Source organism: Oncorhynchus gorbuscha, linkage group LG05, assembly GCF_021184085.1.
Source record: "Oncorhynchus gorbuscha isolate QuinsamMale2020 ecotype Even-year linkage group LG05, OgorEven_v1.0, whole genome shotgun sequence".
In the NCBI taxonomy this organism is placed as follows: Eukaryota; Metazoa; Chordata; class Actinopteri; order Salmoniformes; family Salmonidae; genus Oncorhynchus; species Oncorhynchus gorbuscha.
Window position 1 is genome coordinate 19,288,160 of NC_060177.1, and position 20,770 is coordinate 19,308,929.

Genomic DNA, 20,770 nt, shown 5'->3' on the forward strand with positions numbered 1-20,770 from the left:
ATCTTGCACCCTACAGAGGTGTGCCTAATTTGTACAAAAGATTAGTTTAATTTTCAGATGACCAATTGCACAAAATATCAATATTGCTGTAGACAATATACTGATTTTCTTTATAGCTAGTGTTCATGACTCAGAGTGAAACTCTTACATGTGAAGTTGACATCAGTTCCAACCAATGATGTTTTTGGACAGAGCAGATATGAAGTGACAAATGCAAATTTACAGAACAGTGCATTTATTCAGTGCATCACTATCAGCTACTATATGGCCAGAGCAAAATGTACACAAGAAATCTTCATTTTGGGTAAGTCATTCAGTCAGACCTACAACCTGCTTAGACTACACATTTGTGCAGACTTTACTCCCAAACATGCCATGGCAATACAATGTACAGTATAAACAGTCTTCACATTGAGACAAAACATTTCCTTGTGTGGTATGACCGCAGTCAACATATTGTTTGGTCTTTCGTGTCATGCTTCCAAAGCCTGTCACTAGCCCCAGCCACTTTTTGTAAATGATTGCCTACTAAGCAAAGATCCAAATAAACAGTCCAACAGCAAAGGCACACACGTTCCAGCTTGATCAGTTTAAGGCTATGCAATAGCATATGATTGTAGGGGAGCTAAGGGTGGGACGTATGGCTTCACCAAATCAACCTAGAGGTTGATATGGAGAGGAATAGTCAGATCAGGGGAAGGATGGTCCAGGAGTGTAGAGGTGATGTTTAAGGTTGCCCTAGGTGGAGAGTAGAAGAGTTGTTGGTATCCAAGACTAATTGGCTTGATGTCCTACCATTTGGGTCACCATCCCTCGGCTGGGCTTGAACAGTCCCCCCCGGCCTGTAACCGGCAAGCAGACAGAAAATCAGTCAGCTGACGCCAGCCCGTCACCCTTATTCTGGGTTGAGTCTGGGAATGGAGCACAATTACAAAACCTCATCCACATTCTATTAATTACTAGTGTGCACCTACCAAGGAAGAGACCAACTCAAATAGGGAGACAAAAATTCACTGTTACGAGCAAACTAATACACCCATTACAAAATGGAATACTGAAAACAGGTAATAAAGGTAATAGCTGCCTTCATGTCAATTCAGTTATATACACAGTGGCATTCCCTGTAAATCTAAATAAGAGCTTTGAAAGCTTTTATCCAGGTCATACAGAATAGTATGCATTTTGCCATATGGAACCAAAAGGGGGGGGGGGGTACATCTGTTGCCCTAGGATTTACACCACAGGCTTACTTTGAAACTCAGTGACATGTTTCATGAATGTTTAAGCATGTTAACAGCACACAATATATGTATGCCCCTATGACACAATACAGACGGCAGGGCACAGCAGGTGAGGGAGACGGAAGCAGAGTGAAGTCCTTTCAGCAAAGCATAACCAAAATCCTCTAACCCACTCTTAATGTCAGCAGAGGCAGATAAGGCTGTGGTGGCACCACAGAGCAGCAGGGATCAGGGACCAACAAAAAGAAACAAGCAGCAGACAGCAGGTTATACAACACATCTTTATTGAAACAGTCTCCCAAGGAGTAACATCGGCTTACAAAGAGATGGTGAGAGACAGAAAAAAAAACAAGTAATGCTATGAGAACCAAAAGCAGAGGGGAAAAGTGGTTGAGGGGGCTGGGCAGTGACAGAAAATATAAAAGATTCTCATGGATTGGACCGACAGTTGCAGGGGTTTTTTGCATTTATTTTGTACAAAAAATAAATTAATGAAATCTTTCAAGTTTACAGGAATATCTATTTGTTGCTTCGAACACAGACTTGCTGATGAATCTAAATGCTGTGGATTTCAGTTTTACATGTTAAAACAAAAGTATCTTAGACATACCAAAGCAGGCCAGGAGAAACATGAAGATAGATGAGAACCAAAACAAAAAAGATTTATAAAAGTGAGCTGGGGCAAACACATTCATATCTGAATGTTCAATGTGGTGGAAGTTGACAAGCGCTTTAGGATCGCATTGCTTGAGCATTACCTCGAGAGCAACCCCGAGGTCCCTGGACTGCTCCCCGCTTGTAGCCTGGCTGATATCCCTCCTGTAGAAACAGGTCATTCAGAAAGACTTATACAGCACCTTCATGACAGCATCTGGGACAACAACTCACATAATCCCTTTTAATGGAACTAATGCAATCCTAACGCAAGTGTCAAGTGTCTTCTAGTCACTAGGACCTAATGGTTGGCTGTGCCCTTCCTTACCCGTTGGTAGGTGCTGTTGGGGTAGTCCCGGGACGCCGTGCTGAACTGGGCCGGTTGCCCATAACCATTGTTTGGAGTGTTCGAGAAGGGAGGGCGATAGCCATCATATCCTCCTGAGGAAGACAACCATTTATCCTGTTAACACCACAATAAAAATCACTCCTGTATCAAAGTAGGTCCCTTACAGTAAATTAGCTGGATCTCATACCTCTGAAGCCGTTAGAGGATCCTCGGTATCCATTGATCATGCCCCGTGGGTTCCTAGGGCCTCCGCGAGACACGGCCCCCCTGCTGTTATAGAAGGACTGGCCTTGCCGCCCAAATTCTGGCCCCTGGGACGACTGCACCTGGTGGCCCGCTGCCACTGACATCACTTGATCTTGGGTGTGGAAGCCTCCTACAGCTGAGAACAGCATAAGAGTCATTAACAACATCATGCCCTTAGACCAAAGTCTTCAGACCCAAGGTCTACTGGTCCTCAGACTCCACTTGTCTAAGTCACATCCTCAGCCCCAACAGCCACCCCAGTCCCTCTCTCACCGGACTGTAGAGTGTCCTGCTGGATGTCAGGCTCCTCCACGGAGTGCTCCGCCTGGCTGCTGAAGCCCTCGCCGTAGCCGCTGGGGAACTGGTTCTGCTTCAGACTGTCTGCTTCGTTAGTGGGGGGCACGGGGGCGTTCAGGTTGAACACCTTAGGGACACAATACAACCAGAGAAAAGCTTTCATTTAGAGGTGTCAGATACCCACACAAGACTCGCAGACAACAGCAAATCACCACTAACAGACTCGTCTGACTATCGAGCATACTGTACATACTGTCCAAGGTTCGCCAAATAAAGTTAATCAGCTTAGAGTTGATTATAAATCTTTATGTAGACATGGGGGCAGACAAGAGCATTCTGTTCTGCTCTGACAGAGAGAGAGAGAGAGGGGGGGGGGTGGTATGGGATGAAGCTTGGTTTTGAGAAATGTAGGCCAACACTGGAATTATACTTATTAATTCAGTTGATGTCCCAATCAGTTCTCATTATCCTTGCAAAGTAAATCTGGTATTACTGTTGTGTGCCAGTGTGTACCACTTCTATTTTTCCTGTCCTAAAACTTGTGGTACCATCAACGTGTGGTAAGTGATTAGAGTTAAGTGGGTTATATGACGGTTTTGTTCAAGTGAAGCGATGTCAGTTATAAGTCCTCCATTAACAAAGCCTACCGCTTGCATGGACTGGAATGGTGCTGCGTTGACATTGATGCCGCCGCTGTGGGGGGTGGAGACGGGCGGGAAGGCAGAGGGCAAGGAGGACGGGGCGGGGGACTGCTCAGACGACAGGGACATCGAGGCCTGGTTTAGGGGCGGGGCGGGGAGACAGACGTCACATACTTCAATGGTTTTCACAGACACTTCAGGACAGGCAGGTAGGATGAGTGTTAACCATCTCTCACACTGCCCAATAACAGCCAAGCATAGAGAAGCTCCACCACCCACCCAGTCAGGGGGGGTAGAGGAGGGTGGAGTAGAGGGCACCTTGGGGAGGGAGGGTATACCTGGATGTGGTCGGTGCCATCTGTCTGTGGCCGGGGCTCTGCTGTGTGGGAGGGCTGGTAGAGGGGAGCTGTGGAGGAGTAGCCATCAGGTGTGGAGGAGACCATGGGGACCTGGGGAGGATAAAGGAAGGTTCACATAGTACCCTTGCCCTTTCAATAAGTCTGCTCCGGTATCGAGTCTTGGGGATCACTATCAGAATTGTGTTCAAGTATCATTATTGCTACTTACGTGTGTAGATTCAGGAACTGAGCTTGATTGAGAAAGTCTTGATTCTGAATTAACTGTACACAAGACAAATATAAAATGGTTTGTTGGTCAAACTGCTTAGAGCAACTAAAAATGGACAAAACTCAAGAGTATAAGCAGTACTACTCACCGGCCAGTTTATTAGGTACACCACCCCATTCCCGAAAATAATCGCTCCTACAGACAATGAGTCACGTGGTCATGGCTTGGTATATAAAGCAGACAAATAGACATCCAGGTACTGTTCGATTGAACTTTATAATTGGCAAAATAAGTGACCTAAGAGTCTGAGTGTGGTTTGATCGTCGATGCTAGGCGCGCCGGACCCAGTATCTCAGAAATTGCCGACCTCCTGGTCTTTCACGCACGACAGTGTCTAGGGTTTACCGAGAATGGTTCAACAAAAAGACATCCAGTCAGTCAGCAGTCCTGTGTGCAAAAACAGCTCATTGATGAGAGGTCAAAGGAGGACGGCAAGAATAATGAAAGCTAACAGGCGGAACACAAACAGACAAATAATGTTGCAGTATAATAGTGGTGTGCAGAACGGCATCCCGGAATGAACTCATCAGTCCTTGTCACGGATGGGCTATTACAGCAGACGACCACACCGGGTTCCACTCCTATCAGCTAAAAACAAGAAGCGGGTCCAGTGGGTACACGTTCACACTGAACAATTAAGGAGTGGAAATACATTGCCTGGTCAGATGAATCCCGGTTCTTGTTGCATCATACTGATGGCAGCGTCAAGATTTGGCTAACAGTTCAATTCAGAAGTTTACATGCACTTAGGTTGGAGTCATTAAAACTTGTTTTTCAACCACTCCACAAATTTCTTGTTAGCAAACTATAGTTTTGGCAAGTTGGTTAGGACATCTACTTTGTGCATGACAAGTCATTTTCCCAACAATTGTTTAGACAGATTATTTCACAATTCCAGTGGGTCAGAAGTTTACATACACTAAGTTGACTGTGCCTTTAAACAGCTTCATCATGGCTTTTGAAGCTTCTAATAGGCTAGTTGACATTATTTGAGTCAATTGGAGGTGTACCTGTGGATGTATTTCAAGGCCTACTCGGCTGCCCGGAGCCCTATTTTCAGAACAGGGCTCCGGGCAGCCGAGCGGAAATGGAGGAAAACTCGCCTCCCTGCGGACCTGGCATCCTTTCACTCCCTCCTCTCTACATTTTACTCCTCTGTCTCTGCTGCTAAAGCCACTTTCTACCACTCTAAATTCCAAGCATCCGCCTCTAACCCTAGGAAGCTCTTTGCCACCTTCTCCTCCCTCCTGAATCCCCCCCCCCCCTCCCTCTCTGCAGATGACTTCGTCAACCATTTTGAAAAGGTCGACGACATCCGATCCTCGTTTGCTAAGTCAAACGACACCGCTGGTTCTGCTCACACTGCCCTACCCTGTGCTCTGACCTCTTTCTCCCCTCTCTCTCCAGATGAAATCTCGCGTCTTGTGACGACCGGCCGCCCAACAACCTGCCCGCTTGACCCTATCCCCTCCTCTCTTCTCCAGACCATTTCCGGAGACCTTCTCCCTTACCTCACCTCGCTCATCAACTCATCCCTGACCGCTGGCTACGTCCCTTCAGTCTTCAAGAGAGCGAGAGTTGCACCCCTTCTGAAAAAACCTACACTCGATCCCTCCGATGTCAACAACTACAGACCAGTATCCCTTCTTTCTTTTCTCTCCAAAACTCTTGAACGTGCCGTCCTTGGCCAGCTCTCCCGCTATCTCTCTCAGAATGACCTTCTTGATCCAAATCAGTCAGGTTTCAAGACTAGTCATTCAACTGAGACTGCTCTTCTCTGTATCACGGAGGCGCTCCGCACTGCTAAAGCTAACTCCCTCTCCTCTGCTCTCATCCTTCTAGACCTATCGGCTGCCTTCGATACTGTGAACCATCAGATCCTCCTCTCCACCCTCTCCGAGTTGGGCATCTCCGGCGCGGCCCACACTTGGATTGCGTCCTACCTGACAGGTCGCTCCTACCAGGTGGCGTGAATCTGTCTCCTCACCACGCGCTCTCACCACTGGTGTCCCCCAGGGCTCTGTTCTAGGCCCTCTCCTATTCTCGCTATACACCAAGTCATTTGGCTCTGTCATAACCTCACATGGTCTCTCCTATCATTGCTATGCAGACGACACACAATTAATCTTCTCCTTTCCCCCTTCTGATGACCAGGTGGCGAATCGCATCTCTGCATGTCTGGCAGACATATCAGTGTGGATGACGGATCACCACCTCAAGCTGAACCTCGGCAAGACGGAGCTGCTCTTCCTCCCGGGGAAGGACTGCCCGTTCCATGATCTCGCCATCACGGTTGACAACTCCATTGTGTCCTCCTCCCAGAGCGCTAAGAACCTTGGCGTGATCCTGGACAACACCCTGTCGTTCTCAACTAACATCAAGGCGGTGGCCCGTTCCTGTAGGTTCATGCTCTACAACATCCGCAGAGTACGACCCTGTCTCACACAGGAAGCGGCGCAGGTCCTAATCCAGGCACTTGTCATCTCCCGTCTGGATTACTGCAACTCGCTGTTGGCTGGGCTCCCTGCCTGTGCCATTAAACCCCTACAACTCATCCAGAACGCCGCAGCTCGTCTGGTGTTCAACCTTCCCAAGTTCCCTCACGTCACCCCGCTCCTCCGCTCTCTCCACTGGCTTCCAGTTGAAGCTCGCATCCGCTACAAGACCATGGTGCTTGCCTACGGAGCTGTGAGGGGAACGGCACCTCAGTACCTCCAGGCTCTGATCAGGCCCTACACCCAAACAAGGGCACTGCGTTCATCCACCTCTGGCCTGCTCGCCTCCCTACCACTGAGGAAGTACAGTTCCCGCTCAGCCCAGTCAAAACTGTTCGCTGCTCTGGCCCCCCCAATGGTGGAACAAACTCCCTCACGACGCCAGGACAGCGGAGTCAATCACCACCTTCCGGAGACACCTGAAACCCCACCTCTTTAAGGAATACCTAGGATAGGATAAGTAATCCTTCTCACCCCCCCTCCTCCCCCCTTTAAGATTTAGATGCACTATTGTAAAGTGACTGTTCCACTGGATGTCATAAGGTGAATGCACCAATTTGTAAGTCTGCTAAATGACTTAAATGTAAATGTAATGGCTACCTTCAAACTCAGTGCCTCTTTGTTTGACATCATGGGAAAATCAAAAGAAACCAGCCAAGACCAAAGAAAATAATTGTAGACCTCCACAAGTCTGGTTCATACTTGGGGAGAAATGTCCAAATGCCTGAAGGTACCATGATAATCTGTACAAACAAAAAGTATAATACCATGGGACCACGTAGCGGTCATACCGCTCAGGAAGGAGTCCTAGAGATGAACGTACTGTGGTGTGAAACGTGCAAATCAATCCCAGAACAACAGCAAAGGAACCTTGTGAAGATGCTGGAGAAAACCACCATAAAAAAGCCAGACTACAGTTTACAACTGCACATGGGGACAAAGATTGTACTTTTTGGAGAAATGTCCCAGAGTCTGATGAAACAAAAATAGAACTGTTCGGCAATAATGACCATCGTTATGTTTGGAGGAAAAGGGGTTGCAAGCTAAAGAACACCATCCAAACCATGAAGCATGGGGTGGCAGCATCATGTTGTGGGGGTGCTTTGCTGCAAGAGGGAATGGCGCACTTCACAAAATAGATGGCCTCATGAGGGAGGAAAATTACGTGGATACATTGAAGCAACATCCCAAGAAATCTGTCAGAAAGTTAAAGATTGGTCACAAATGAGTCTTCCAAATAGACAATGACCCCCAAATGAGTCTTCCAAATAGACAATGACCCCCAAACGAGTCTTCCAAATAGACAATGACCCCCAAACGAGTCTTCCAAATAGACAATGACCCCCAAACGAGTCTTCCAAATAGACAATGACCCCCAAACGAGTCTTCCAAATAGACAATGACCCCCAAACGAGTCTTCCAAATAGACAATGACCCCCAAACGAGTCTTCCAAATAGACAATGACCCCCAAGCATAGTGGTTTAAGGACAACAAAGTAAAGGTATTAGAGTGGCCACCACAAAGCCCTGACCTCAATCCCATAGAACATTTGTGGGCAGACCTGAAAAGGTGTGTGCGAGCAAGGAGGCCTACAAACCTGACTCAGTTTCACCAGCTCTGTCAGGAGGTATGGGACAAAATCCACCCAACTTATTGTGGGAAGCTTGTGGAAGGCTACCCGAAACATTTGACCCAAGTTAAACAATTTAAAGGCAATGCTACCAAATGAGTGTTTGTAAACTTCTGACCCACTGGGAACGTGATGAAAGAAACAAAAGCCAAAATAAATCACTACTATTATTCTGACATTTCACATTCTTAAAACAAAGTGGTGATCCTAACTGACCCAAGACAGGGAATTTCTACTAGGATTAATTGTCAAGAATTGTGAAAACTGAGTTTAAATGTATTTGGCTAAGGTGTACGTAAACTTCTGACTTCAACTGTATGTAGCATGAGTCCATGGACCTGGCGTGGAGACCGTTTTCCTGGCACACGTTAGGTCCCTTGATACCAATGGAGCAATGGTGTCTCCGACACCTTGTAAAAATCCACGCCCAAAATCATTTCAGGCTGTTCTAGAAGCAAGGCGGATCCGACCCGGTACTAGATGGGTGTACCTAATAAATCGTTGGTGAGTGTAAAAGGGAACATCTCTAGGAGGACTACAGCCTCTGAGTGGTGGTGTTGGTTAGAGGAGAGTTAAAACAGAACGTGATGTACTAACACTGACCCATGTGCTGCAGGACCACGCTCTGTGCAGACTTCATGGGCTGGGCCAACACGATGGCTGGGTCCAGGGCATGGCCATCAAACTCCAACATGGAGTCCTGTGGGAGGAAGTACATGGTTCAGCATGAACAAGAGACCAAACAGGATCCGATAAGGCAGGACCATATGGGGGCAGTTGGAAGGATCATCACCTGCATGAAGTTATAGGTCCCCTGCATCTGGGCCATGAGGTCCTGTACGACCTGCTTCCGGACCACGGGGTCAGGCGTGTGGGAGACTCGGTTCACAGTGTGGGGCTCGGGGGTCATCTGGGGAGGAGACTGGTGCTGGAGGGCATTGGCCACCTAAAGACACAGGGACAGATTTAAACCCAGCTGATGACACCATTGGTATATGGCGTTACTTGTTGAACCCTAAAAGATTCTGTTTGTGACTGTGTGATATGACAAATGATATGAGAGGTGTAGACATGCAGCATACCTGGACCTCTGCTGTCCACTGCTCTACTTGGTCGTTGCCAGTGATGCTGTATGTGGTTTCTGGAATGAACTGTCTGTTTACAAACTACACAAAAACATAAGATCACTTGATTAGATTCCAATAGGCAAGGGAAATCAGAGAATTCTGGACTTTACAGCAGTTAAGAGTCAAGGTAGAGATTTAACTCACCTCTGTGGCTTCTACTTCAATGGTCTCTGTGTATTCTTGCGTAACTGTTCGCTCTGTAAAAGGAATACACTCCGATTAATATCCACTCATCCAGGTCCACACATCAAAATCTAACCCAGAAGTAAAATCTCACTTAATTTATTCAGCTGCGTGATTAACGCCCGTCTTAATACGCATTAGAAATTCAGCGTTACAGCAATATAAAGTCTCCACCCTCACAAAAGGCACTCAAGGCGAAGCAGTTTAAGCATTGCCTTTGCCCAATCCTGATTACGTCCAAATAGCCAGTGAAAATAAAAAAAAAATTAAAAAAACTGAACCAATCCTGCTCGAATCTCATGCATCCCATTCAGTCAAAAAGATTCTCGGTCTACACACTTATTTTTCCCCACAGGAAATTATGGCTATGGCGGTTACCTGGTTCTGCGGGCTGCTCCCTGCTCCCAGATGACTCATGCACCACAGACTGCTGCTCCTCCTCTTCTTCTTCTTCTTGCTCCTCTTCTTCACACGCGCCGTTCTGATGCGTTTGTGCTCTGTCAAAATAGCCACTCAGCAGCACCTTGTCCAGGGTCTCCTTCAGTGCCTTGTCTATAGGAAAGGGGCAGATCATATTCAGAACGTATGAAAAATGTCTTGATAATGCATAAATATACCACAGTTTAGTGGTCCCAATCGGTAACAGAAACTTTTGTGAGTTAGTCAATAGGCCGGGTCTATGCTTGGTATAGTCACAGCTGTGACCCATTCCACAGCACTAGGCCTAGCCAAGATCCACTGCTCGAAGCACTTTAATAACATTCAAGTATTTATAATCCACAATGCCATATGATCCACCGCAAAGTTGTCTCTGGAATATGGGTGGTGGATGCTCACTACTGGCACTACCCCTCAAAACCCACTGGCCTGAAACCAGTTCACCCCAATCACAGAAAAGAGCTTCCCTTTATACATGTTTTGCTAACATGGCCTGTATGTCCAGCATGCTCTTTGTGCTTCAAGGGGTTGGATGGGCTTTAGTCATAACACTGCTCCCAGCTCAGCAAACTTTCCTTTCAAGCTCCTTTTTATTCAAAATCTAAGATAAGCCCCAAGATACTCATTATGCAGATGGGGGTGTGGGTAACTAATTAAACAAGCCAAAGTCTACATGTACATGGTAAATAAAATGAGAGCTACTTCAAAAAGTGTTAGAAACATACATGTGGTTCCTGCCACAGCCTGGTCTCTGCCCTCTAGCAGTTCCCATAGGTGTAGGGAGGCCTCATCATACTGGTCAGTCAACCTGAAGAACAGGGAAGGACATTTACAACATGCCTACCATCATATTACGTCACTCCTTTGTCAAAAACAAAGAGAAAACAAAGGGTTTGTACCGGACGTCATGGTCCCGTTCAGGGCCCACCAGCTTGTAGAAATTGTCCAGTGCGGTGAGGTCAGCATCGGTGAGCAGGGGGGAGCCTGCAGCGGGCTGTTTCAGGTCCTGCCTCGTCTGCTCATCCCCCAGCCGGTCAAGCAGGAACTGCAGCTCCAGAACAGTCTTCAGACGCCTCTGCTCCGTCTCCTCCCGCTGAAGCTGCTCCCTCCGGGCAGACTTCTTCACTGCCTTCTGGATCTGCAAGGAAATGGGGAAGGAGTTGTCACTGCACTATGGCCACAGTGACTGAGAAACAGCACCTAATAAATACAGTGAGTGTGGTCATAGTGACCAGAATGAAACCCCGAGACAGAACTCACCTCTTGCCCCAAAGACAGGAAGCTCTTCTGCAACTCCCTTGCAAAATCCAGGTTGTTGGTTACTTCCTGGAACTTGGTCAAGGCATCCTACAGACGAGACAAGAGGGAATGACCATGAAATAGTTTGTTAGCTGTGTCATAGATCAAAACAACAAACACCACAGTATAAAAACAATAGAAAGCTGAAGAATGAAATATTATAGTAAATATGCAACAGGTTAAACAATCAAGTTCACAATTGAAGTTCCCTGAGCTAACATCAACTCAAACCAGAGTCTTGTACGTACCAGCTGATCCTGGTTCAACCGTTCTCCTTTATTCTTCTTGGCCTGGTAGTCATCCAGCTTGCCCTATAGAAATATGGCACATTTAATAAGGGTTACGAGACAGTCTGCTGAGATTCTTTCAGCAGAAATATACCAACTGAGGTTACCCAGGAATATACCATATATCAAGTGCTGTGATTCTAAAGCAAAATAAAGGTCATAGGTTAATGATTGATTACACCAACTAAATTTGTCTGTAGCCATAATAATCTTGGTTACCAACTTTGAGACAAAGTCAATACAGGGTCATAAGGCAGACAATCTTTTCAGACGAGACATCCATAATTGCTACTCAGTTGGTCTCAAGCAACAACTAAGCATGAAACAACCTATGCTTTTTGGGAGATTTCCAAAAGCATGCCTAAATGAAAAAAAGTAAACATTGTTACCTTTTTCTTTTCCATGTTACGGACCTTCTTGTCTATCACCTGCAGGACCTGCTTCATGGCCTCAGACTGGGTTCCAGAACCCAACTCTGGGCTAGAGGACTGAACAGCATTGTTGCCAACTGTTGCTGAAGGCATCTGACAGAAAATTATTTGTAGTAGTCATTATTAGTGAAGGCCACAAAACACTGAGGCTGTAATTGAATACAATAAAGGTTCAAATATGTTGATGATTAAAACAGTTTGCCAATGGTGCTGTAAACAAAGGCCTGAACAATGGCATTATATTGTTGACCACAAGTGGTCAGACAGACATTTTAATATAACTGTTTAAAAAAACAAGCCCTGGGTACTACTTATTAATGTTCCTTGACGAAAAACTGAAAGACCTATGAATGAATTTGGATATTATGTCGGTTTGCTTAATGATTTCTGTCAACCGCTAACGTTCGCTAACTCTCAAGACAAGTAACGTTAGCGTTACAATTCAATAGCTAGTACCTTGCTAATTAACGTTAGTATTTCCAGATTTGTTCCCATTAGCCAGCTAAGAAACTAAAGCCGACGAGGCACATTAGGGAAAAATGGGATAAATTGCCAGTCCTTTGTGAGTTGAGGGACTGTCAGCCAAGCATTGTCCATTGAACCGCATAAACGTTACCTGCCAAACTAACGTTAGCTAGCTACGCTACTCATCAACAAATAAACGTTAATTCCGACAAAACAATTATTTATGCAGCAACCTACACATCATCACAAGTAAAACATTTATGCCATTTGAAAACAGGTGGTCATCAAATTAGGCTTAAACTTGAATCCCATCCCAGAACAATCCCCACCCGGCTACAGGGCTAAGCTTGGCTACATGTAGCTAGCTAGCTAACGTTAGCTAGTTTCCTTTTCTCCTCGCATTGTTACCGAGACCGGCGTTAACTAGCTGGCAAAGCGAACCACTTAGATGCGAGATAGAAATCGATAGCTGACTAGCTAGTTAGTTAGTTAGCTAACGCGATTCGAAAATATATGATTAACTACATGTATATGAACGACAGCCATCACACTAGTTTGTTGAAATGTACCTTGCTAATGTGGTCACTGAACTTGGATTCCGTTAAATCAATTGGATGACAGGACAATGCTAGATAGAAACGACTTTAGTCAGAGGCTAGCCTAGCTCGCTAACTTAGCTAGCAAAATTATTTCTGAATTTGACGCTCACAACATCCACTTACCTTAAGGCTATCTGTCTTTGTTCGTCGTCTGACGTTGTAGTTTTGGCCCTATATATTTCGTGTAGTTTTTATGTTACTTTGTATCAACAATGGTGTTCCGCCTCCCCGGGCTCACCGAGAACTATACTGCTGGCAGATGCTAACGAAACACGAGATCAGGGTCGGGTGGCTGCAAGGCCCCGTTGGTAGTCCTATAATTGCCTGAGTTCATCTTGGTAGACTGACAGATTTAACTGGAATGTATCCTCAATATTGCAATTTAATTGCAGATAAATTTATGGAAGCTGTATTTGACAGATTTAGGTACGCATTTTTATATGCAAGGCAAGTTGTCAATTTGTATTGAATCCCACATTCATTGCAAGCCATTTACTGAATCCCAAGTTTATTTAAACCATTATTCTCTGCATTGACAAGTACAATATATTATCCTTTGCAAATCTATCGAATGATTACGTTGAAATAATATCCGTTTCTAAACCCAGAGGCGCAAAATCGCGAGACTCCCGGGAACACTTGCCAAACAGACCAGGCCAGGCAGTGTTTGAGATGTCAATGAATGAGAGAAGTGGAAAAATCTTCCTTTAGTTGTTAATTTTCTCGAAATCTAGAAGGCACAACCTAACCAATGTCGTAAGTAGTTGCACATGTTTTTACTCCAACCTCGTGAAAGTGACATACTGACACATTTTCATTTTTGTCAAAAACAACATACATGCGCAATGTAGTGCGATACGACAGACCCTATACGTATTTATATGCATTCGTTTAGCTATCCGACGTCGCCATGACCTCGCCTACAAATGTGATCGGGGATTTCTATTGGAGAAGCAGTGTTTGCCTATTTTCATTCTGTACTGTTTGCTGATATTGTTCACTAATAGTCTACATATATTTTATTAATAACAGGTGCCTGTTAATCATTAAGTGATCATGTGTAATAGGCCTAAATCGAATCAAATTGTATTTGTCACATGCTTCAAATACAGCAGGTAAACTTACCCGTGAAGTGCTTGCTTATGAGTCCTTCCCAATGATGCAGTTAAAAATAAAATACAAATGGTGTCACCAGGAATAACTACTCAACAATGGAGCTAGATAGAGTGCATTCGGAAATTATTCACAACACTTGACTTTTTCCACATTTTGTTACATGACAGCCTGATTCTAAAATGTATTAAATTATCTGCCCCCCCCCCCCCATCTACAAACACTACCTGATAATGACAAAGCAAACATATATATACACATATACATTTTTGCACATTTCTTAAAAATATATATTTTTTAATATTGTATTTACATAAGGATTCAGGCCCTTTACTCAGTATTTTTCTGAAGCACCTTTGGCAGCCTCGAGTCTTATTTGGTATGACACTACTTGGCAGAGGTGTGGAGTCAGACTCAACTTTTTATTTGATTTATTTTACCTTTATTTAACTAGGCAAGTCAGTTACGAAAAAAAATCCTTATTTTCAATGACGGCCTAGGAACAGTGGGTTAATTGCCTGTTCAGGGGCAGAACGACAAATTTGTACCTTGTCAGCTCGGGGATACCACTAGGCTACCCTGCCGCCCCGTAATTGACATCAATGACTTGTGATTTGACTTAATACCCTCACCAAGCCCAAATATTTAAAATTATGCTATTAAAAAGTGTGCACCGCATCAACTCTTCATTTAACTGATTACAGTTTGAATCGGACAATAGCCAACCAAATTGTGCATGGCAGTGCAGAGGAACGTCGGCGGGTGAATTCAGATTGAGCTCTTGGAAAGATGATACATACAAGTATTATTTTCGGATATAAAGACACCGCTGTATCAACAGACAATGGATTGCAATTTGCGAAACGTGCGGGAAGAAAACGGAGGTGCAACAATTTCCAATTTTGTTCGACATTTGAAGCTGATATTACTCTTGTTAAAAATATGAAATGGTATTACATTTGGTGAAGAGCTGTCACACTCTGACCTTTAAATATATCTGTTTTCTATATATTTTGGTTAGGTCAGGGTGTGACGAGGGTGGGTACTAGTGTTGTATGTCTAGGGTTTTGTATGTCTAGGGTTGTTGTAGGTCTAGGGGTTTTTGTATTTCTATGTTGGCCTGATATGGTTCCCAATCAGAGACAGCTGTTTATCTGTCTCTGATTGGGGATCATATTTAGGCAGCCCTGTTTCCTGCTTTCTGGTGTGGGGTCTTGTCTACAGGTAGGCTAGTTGAGAACAAGTTCTCATTTACAACTGCGACCTGGCCAAGATAAAGCAAAGCAGTTCGACACATACAACAGTTACACATGGAACAAACAAAAATACAGTAGAAAGTCTATATACAGTGTGCGCAGATGAGGTAAGATAAGGGAGGTAAGGCAATAAATAGGCCATGGTGGTGAAGTAATTACAATATACCAATAAAACAGTGGAGGGATGTGCAGGAGATGAATGTGCTACGCCGTGCTCTTGTCACGTTCGTTATAAGGATCGGACCAATGCGCGCCTGAATAGAGTTTCACATATTTTTAATGAACTAAAACTCACTAAAAAACAACAACCAACCGTGACGCTACTAGTGTGCACACAGGCACCTAACTGGTTAAATAAAGGTGAAAAAAGAGCACATTATGACTTGTTTAGGACTCGAAACTCAAAGATAAAGACTTGAGACTTGACTGGATACTTGACGGTCTTGACTTGAGACTTGACTCCTACTTGCCTGTCTTGACTTGGGACTTGAGTGCGAAGACTTGAGACTTACTTGTGACTTGTAAAACAATGACTTGGTCCCACCTCTGCTACTTGGCACACCTGTATTTCAGAGTTTTTCCCAGTCTTCTCTGCAGATCCTCTCAAGCTCAGTCAGGTTGGATAGCGAGCGTCACTGCACAGCTATTTTCAGGTCTCTCCAGAGATGTTCGAGCAGGTTGAATGGACCTAACAGGTACAACCCCAAATCAGTAAACACGGGCACCCTCATAGATGTCATCCTAACTAATTCGCCCTCCAAATACACCTCTGTTGTCTTCAATCAAGATCTCAGCAATCACTGCCTCATTGACTGCATCCATAATGGGTCTGCGACCAAATGACCACCTGTCAAATCACTGTCAAACGCTCCCTAAAACACTTCTGCAAGCAGGCCTTTCTAATCGACCTGGCCGGGGTATCCTGGAATGACATTGACCTCATCCCGTCAGCAGATGATGCCTGGCTATTCTTTAAAAGTGCCTTCCTCACCATCTTAAATAAGCATGCCCCACTAAAAAAATGTAGAACTAGGAATAGATATAGTCCTTGGTTCACTCCAGACCTGTCTGCCTCTGACCAGCACAAAAACATCATGTGGAGTTCTGCATTAGCATCGAATAGCCCCCGTGATATGCAATCTTTCAGGAAGTTAGGAACAAATATACACAGGCAGTTAGAAAAGCTAAGGCTAGATTTTTCAAACAGAAATTTGCATCCTGTAGTACTAACTCAAAAAAGTTCTGGGACACTGTAAAGTCTATGGAGAATAAGAGCACCTCCTCCCAGCTGCCCACTGCTCTGAAGCTAGGAAACACTGTTACCACCGATAAATCCACTATAATTGAGAATTTCAATAAGCATTTTTCTACGGCTGGCCATGCTTTCCACCTGGCTACCCCTACCCCATTCAACTGCCCGGCACCCTCCACAGCAACCCACCAACTACCCCACCATTTCTCCTTCACCCAAATTCAGATACAGTGGGGAGAACAAGTATTTGATAACCTGCAAAATCGGCAGTGTTTCCTACTTACAAAGCATGTAGAGGTCTGTCATTTTTTTCATCATAGGTACACTCCAACTGTGAGAGACTGAATCTAAAACAAAAATCCAGAAAATCACATTGTATGATTTTTAAGTAATTAATTAGCATTTTATTGCATGACATAAGTATTTGATCACCTACCATCCAGTAAGAATTCTTGCTCTCACAGACCTGTTAGTTTTTCTTTAAAAATCCCTCCTGTTCTCCACTCATTACCTGTATTAACTGCACCTGTTTGAACTCGTTACCTGTATAAAAGACACCTGTCCACACACTCAATCAAACAGACTACAACCTCTCCACAATGGCCAAGACCAGAGAGCTGTGTAAGGACATCAGGGATTAAATTGTAGACCTGCACAAGGCTGGGATTGGCTACAGGACAATAGGCAAGCAGCTTGGTGAGAAGGCAACAACTGTTGGCGCAATTATTAGAAAATGGAAGAAGTTCAAGATGACGGTCAATCACCCTCGGTCTGGGGCTCCATGCAAGATCTCACCTCGTGGGGCATCAATGATCATGAGGAAGGTGAGGGATCAGCCCAGAACTACACTGCAGGACCCGGTCAATGACCTAAAGAGAGCTGGGACCACAGTCTCAAAGAAAACCATTAGTAACACACTACGCCGTCATGGATTAAAATCCTGCAGCGCACGCAAGGTCCCCCTGCTCAAGACAGCGCATGTCCAGGCCCGTCTGAAGTTTGCCAATGACCATCTGGATGACCCAGAGGAGAAATGGGAGACGGTCATGTGGTCTGATGAGAAAAAAATAGAGCTTTTTGGTCTGAACTCCATTTGCCATGTTTGGAGGAAGAAGAAGGATGAGTACAACCCCACGAACACCATCGCATGAAGCATGGAGGTGGAAACATCATTCTTTGGGGATGCTTTTCTGCAAAGGGGACAGGACGACTGCACCGTATTGAGGGGAGGATGGATGGGGCCATGTATTGCAAGCTCTTGGCCAACAACCTCCTTCCCTCAGTAAGAGCATTGAAGATGGGTCGTGGCTGGGTCTTCCAGCATGACAACGACCCGAAACACACAGCCAGGGCAACTAAGGAGTGGCTCTATAAGAAGCATCTCAAGGTCCTGGAGTGGCCTAGCCAGTCTCCAGACCTGAACCCAATAGAAAATCTTTGGAAGGAGCTGAAAGTCCGTATTGCCCAGCGACAGGCCCGAAACCTGAATGATCTGGAGAAGGTCTGTATGGAGGAGTGGGCCAAAATCCCTGCTGCAGTGTGTGCAAACCTGGTCAAGAACTACAGGAAATGTACGATCTCTGTAATTGCAAACAAAGGTTTGTTATTAAGTTCAGCTTTTCTGATGTATCAAACGCTTATGCCATGCAATAAAATACAAATCAATTACTTAAAAATCATACAATGTGATTTTCTGGAATTTTGTTTAGATTCCATCTCTCACAGTTGAAGTGTACCTATGATAACAATTACAGACATCTACATGCTTTGTCGGAAGGAAAACCTGCAGAATCGGCAGTGTGTCAAACACTTGTTCTCCCCACTGTAGCTGATGTTCTGAAAGAGCTGCATAATCTGGACCCCTACAAATCAGCTGGGCTAGACAATCTGGACCCTCTCTTTCTAAAATTACTAGCCTGTTCAACCTCTCTTTCGGACCGTCTGAGATTCCAAAAGATTGGAAAGCTGCCGCGGTCATCCCCCTCTTCAAAGGGGGTGACACTCTAGACCCAAACTGCTACAGACCTATATCTATCCTACCCTGTCTTTCTAAGGTCTTCGAAAACCAAGTTAACAGATTACCGACCAGTTCGAATCACACCGTACCTTCTCCGCTATGAAATCTGGTTTCAGAGCTGGTCATTGGTGCACCTCAGCCACGCTTAAGGTCCTAAACGACATTGTAGCCATTGATAAGAGACATTACTGTGCAGCCATATTCATCGACCTGGCCAAGGCTTTCGACTCTATCAATCGCCACATTCTTATTGGCAGCCTTGGTTTCTCAAATGATTGCCTCGCCTGGTTTACCAACTACTTCTCTGATAGAGCAGTGTGTCAAATCAGTGGGCCTGTTGTCCGGACCTCTGGCAGTCTCTATGGGTGTGCCACAGGGTTCAATTCTCGGGCCGACTCTGCTCTGTATATATCAATGATGTTGCTCTTCCTGCTGGTGATCCACCTCCACGCAGACGACACCATTCTGCATACTTTTGGCCCCTCTTTGGGCACTGTGTTAACTAACCTCCAGACGAGCTTCAATGCCATACAACTATCCTTCCGTGGCCTCCAACTGCTCTTAAACGCAAATAAAACTAAATGCATGCTATTCAATCGATCACTGCCCGCACCTGCTCGCCCGTCCAGCATCATTACTCTGGACAGCTCTGACTTAGAATACATGGGTGTCTGGTTAGGCTGTAAACTCTCCTTCCAGACTCACATTAAGCATCTCCAATCCAAAATTAAATCTAGAAGCGACTTCCTATATCGCAACAAAGCATCCTTCACTCATACTGCCAAACATACCCTCGTAAAACTGACCATCCTACCAATCCTCAACTTCGGTGATGTCATCTATAAAATAGCCTCCAACACTCTACTCAACAAACAGGATGCAGTCCATCACAGTGCCATCCGTTTTGTCACCAAAGCCCCATACACTACCCACCATTGCGACCTGTACGCTCTTGTTTGCTGGCCCTCGCTTCATACTCGTCGCCAAACCCACTGGCTCCAGGTCATACAAGTCTCTGCTAGGTAAAGCCCTGCCTTATCTCAGGTCACTGGTCACCATAGCAGCACCCACTCATAGCACATGCTCCAGCAGGTATACAGTGCCTTGCGAAAGTATTCGGCCCCCTTGAACTTTGCGACCTTTTGCCACATTTCAGGCTTCAAACATAAAGATTAAAACTGTATTTTTTGTGAAGAATCAACAACAAGTGGGACACAATCATGAAGTGGAATGACATTTATTGGATATTTCAAACTTTTTTAACAAATCAAAAACTGAAAAATTGGGCGTGCAAAATTATTCAGCCCCCTTAAGTTAATACTTTGTAGCGCCACCTTTTGCTGCGATTACAGCTGTAAGTCGCTTGGGGTATGTCTCTATCAGTTTTGCACATCGAGAGACTGAATTTTTTTCCCATTCCTCCTTGCAAAACAGCTCGAGCTCAGTGAGGTTGGATGGAGAGCATTTGTGAACAGCAGTTTTCAGTTCTTTCCACAGATTCTCGATTGGATTCAGGTCTTGACTTTGACTTGGCCATTCTAACACCTGGATATGTCTATTTTTGAACCATTCCATTGTAGATTTTGCTTTATGTTTTGGATCATTGTCTTGTTGGAAGACAAATCTCCGTCCCAGTCTCAGGTCTTCCGTCCCAGTCTCAGGCCTTCTGTAGCTCAGTTGGTAGAGCATGGCGCTTGTAACGCCAGGGTAGTGGGTTCGATCCCCGGGACCACCCATACGTAGAATGTATGCACACATGACTGTAAGTCGCTTTGGATAAAAGCGTCTGCTAAATGGCATATATTATTATTATTTATTATTATTTATTATATTACTCCATCAGGTTTTCTTCCAGAATGGTCCTGTATTTGGCTCCATCCATCTTCCCATCAATTTTAACCATCTTCCCTGTCCCTGCTGACGAAAAGCAGGCCCAAACCATGATGCTGCCACCACCATGTTTGACAGTGGGGATGGTGTGTTCAGGGTGATGTGCTGTGTTGCTTTTACGCCAAACATAACGTTTTGCATTGTTGCCAAAAAGTTCCATTTTGGTTTCATCTGACCAGAGCACCTTCTTCCACATGTTTGGTGTGTCTCCCAGGTGGCTTGTGGAAAACTT

General features: G+C 45.0%; 1 protein-coding gene across 3 annotated transcripts; it reads right to left on the minus strand.

The window, feature by feature from the left end:
- Positions 1 to 218: 218 nt before the first annotated feature.
- On the minus strand, positions 219 to 13,313 carry LOC124035619 (caprin-1-like). 3 transcript variants are annotated; one of them, XM_046349159.1, is made up of 19 exons: positions 13,134 to 13,312; positions 11,905 to 12,039; positions 11,477 to 11,539; positions 11,190 to 11,276; positions 10,829 to 11,067; positions 10,655 to 10,737; positions 9,870 to 10,043; positions 9,453 to 9,505; positions 9,264 to 9,347; positions 8,975 to 9,127; positions 8,779 to 8,881; positions 3,996 to 4,048; positions 3,767 to 3,877; positions 3,435 to 3,563; positions 2,764 to 2,914; positions 2,432 to 2,626; positions 2,224 to 2,336; positions 2,000 to 2,060; positions 219 to 842 (listed from the first exon to the last, which is right to left on the minus strand). In XM_046349159.1, exons 2-19 carry the CDS (start codon positions 12,037 to 12,039, stop codon positions 775 to 777), a joined length of 2,055 nt encoding a protein of 684 aa, XP_046205115.1. In that variant the 5' UTR covers positions 13,134 to 13,312; the 3' UTR covers positions 219 to 774. The 3 variants fall into 3 exon arrangements, with proteins under 3 accessions (XP_046205115.1, XP_046205116.1, XP_046205117.1); XM_046349160.1 differs by having other exon boundaries at positions 8,785 to 8,881; positions 13,134 to 13,310; XM_046349161.1 differs by lacking the exon at positions 3,435 to 3,563 and having other exon boundaries at positions 13,134 to 13,313.
- Between the last annotated feature and the right edge of the window lie 7,457 nt (positions 13,314 to 20,770).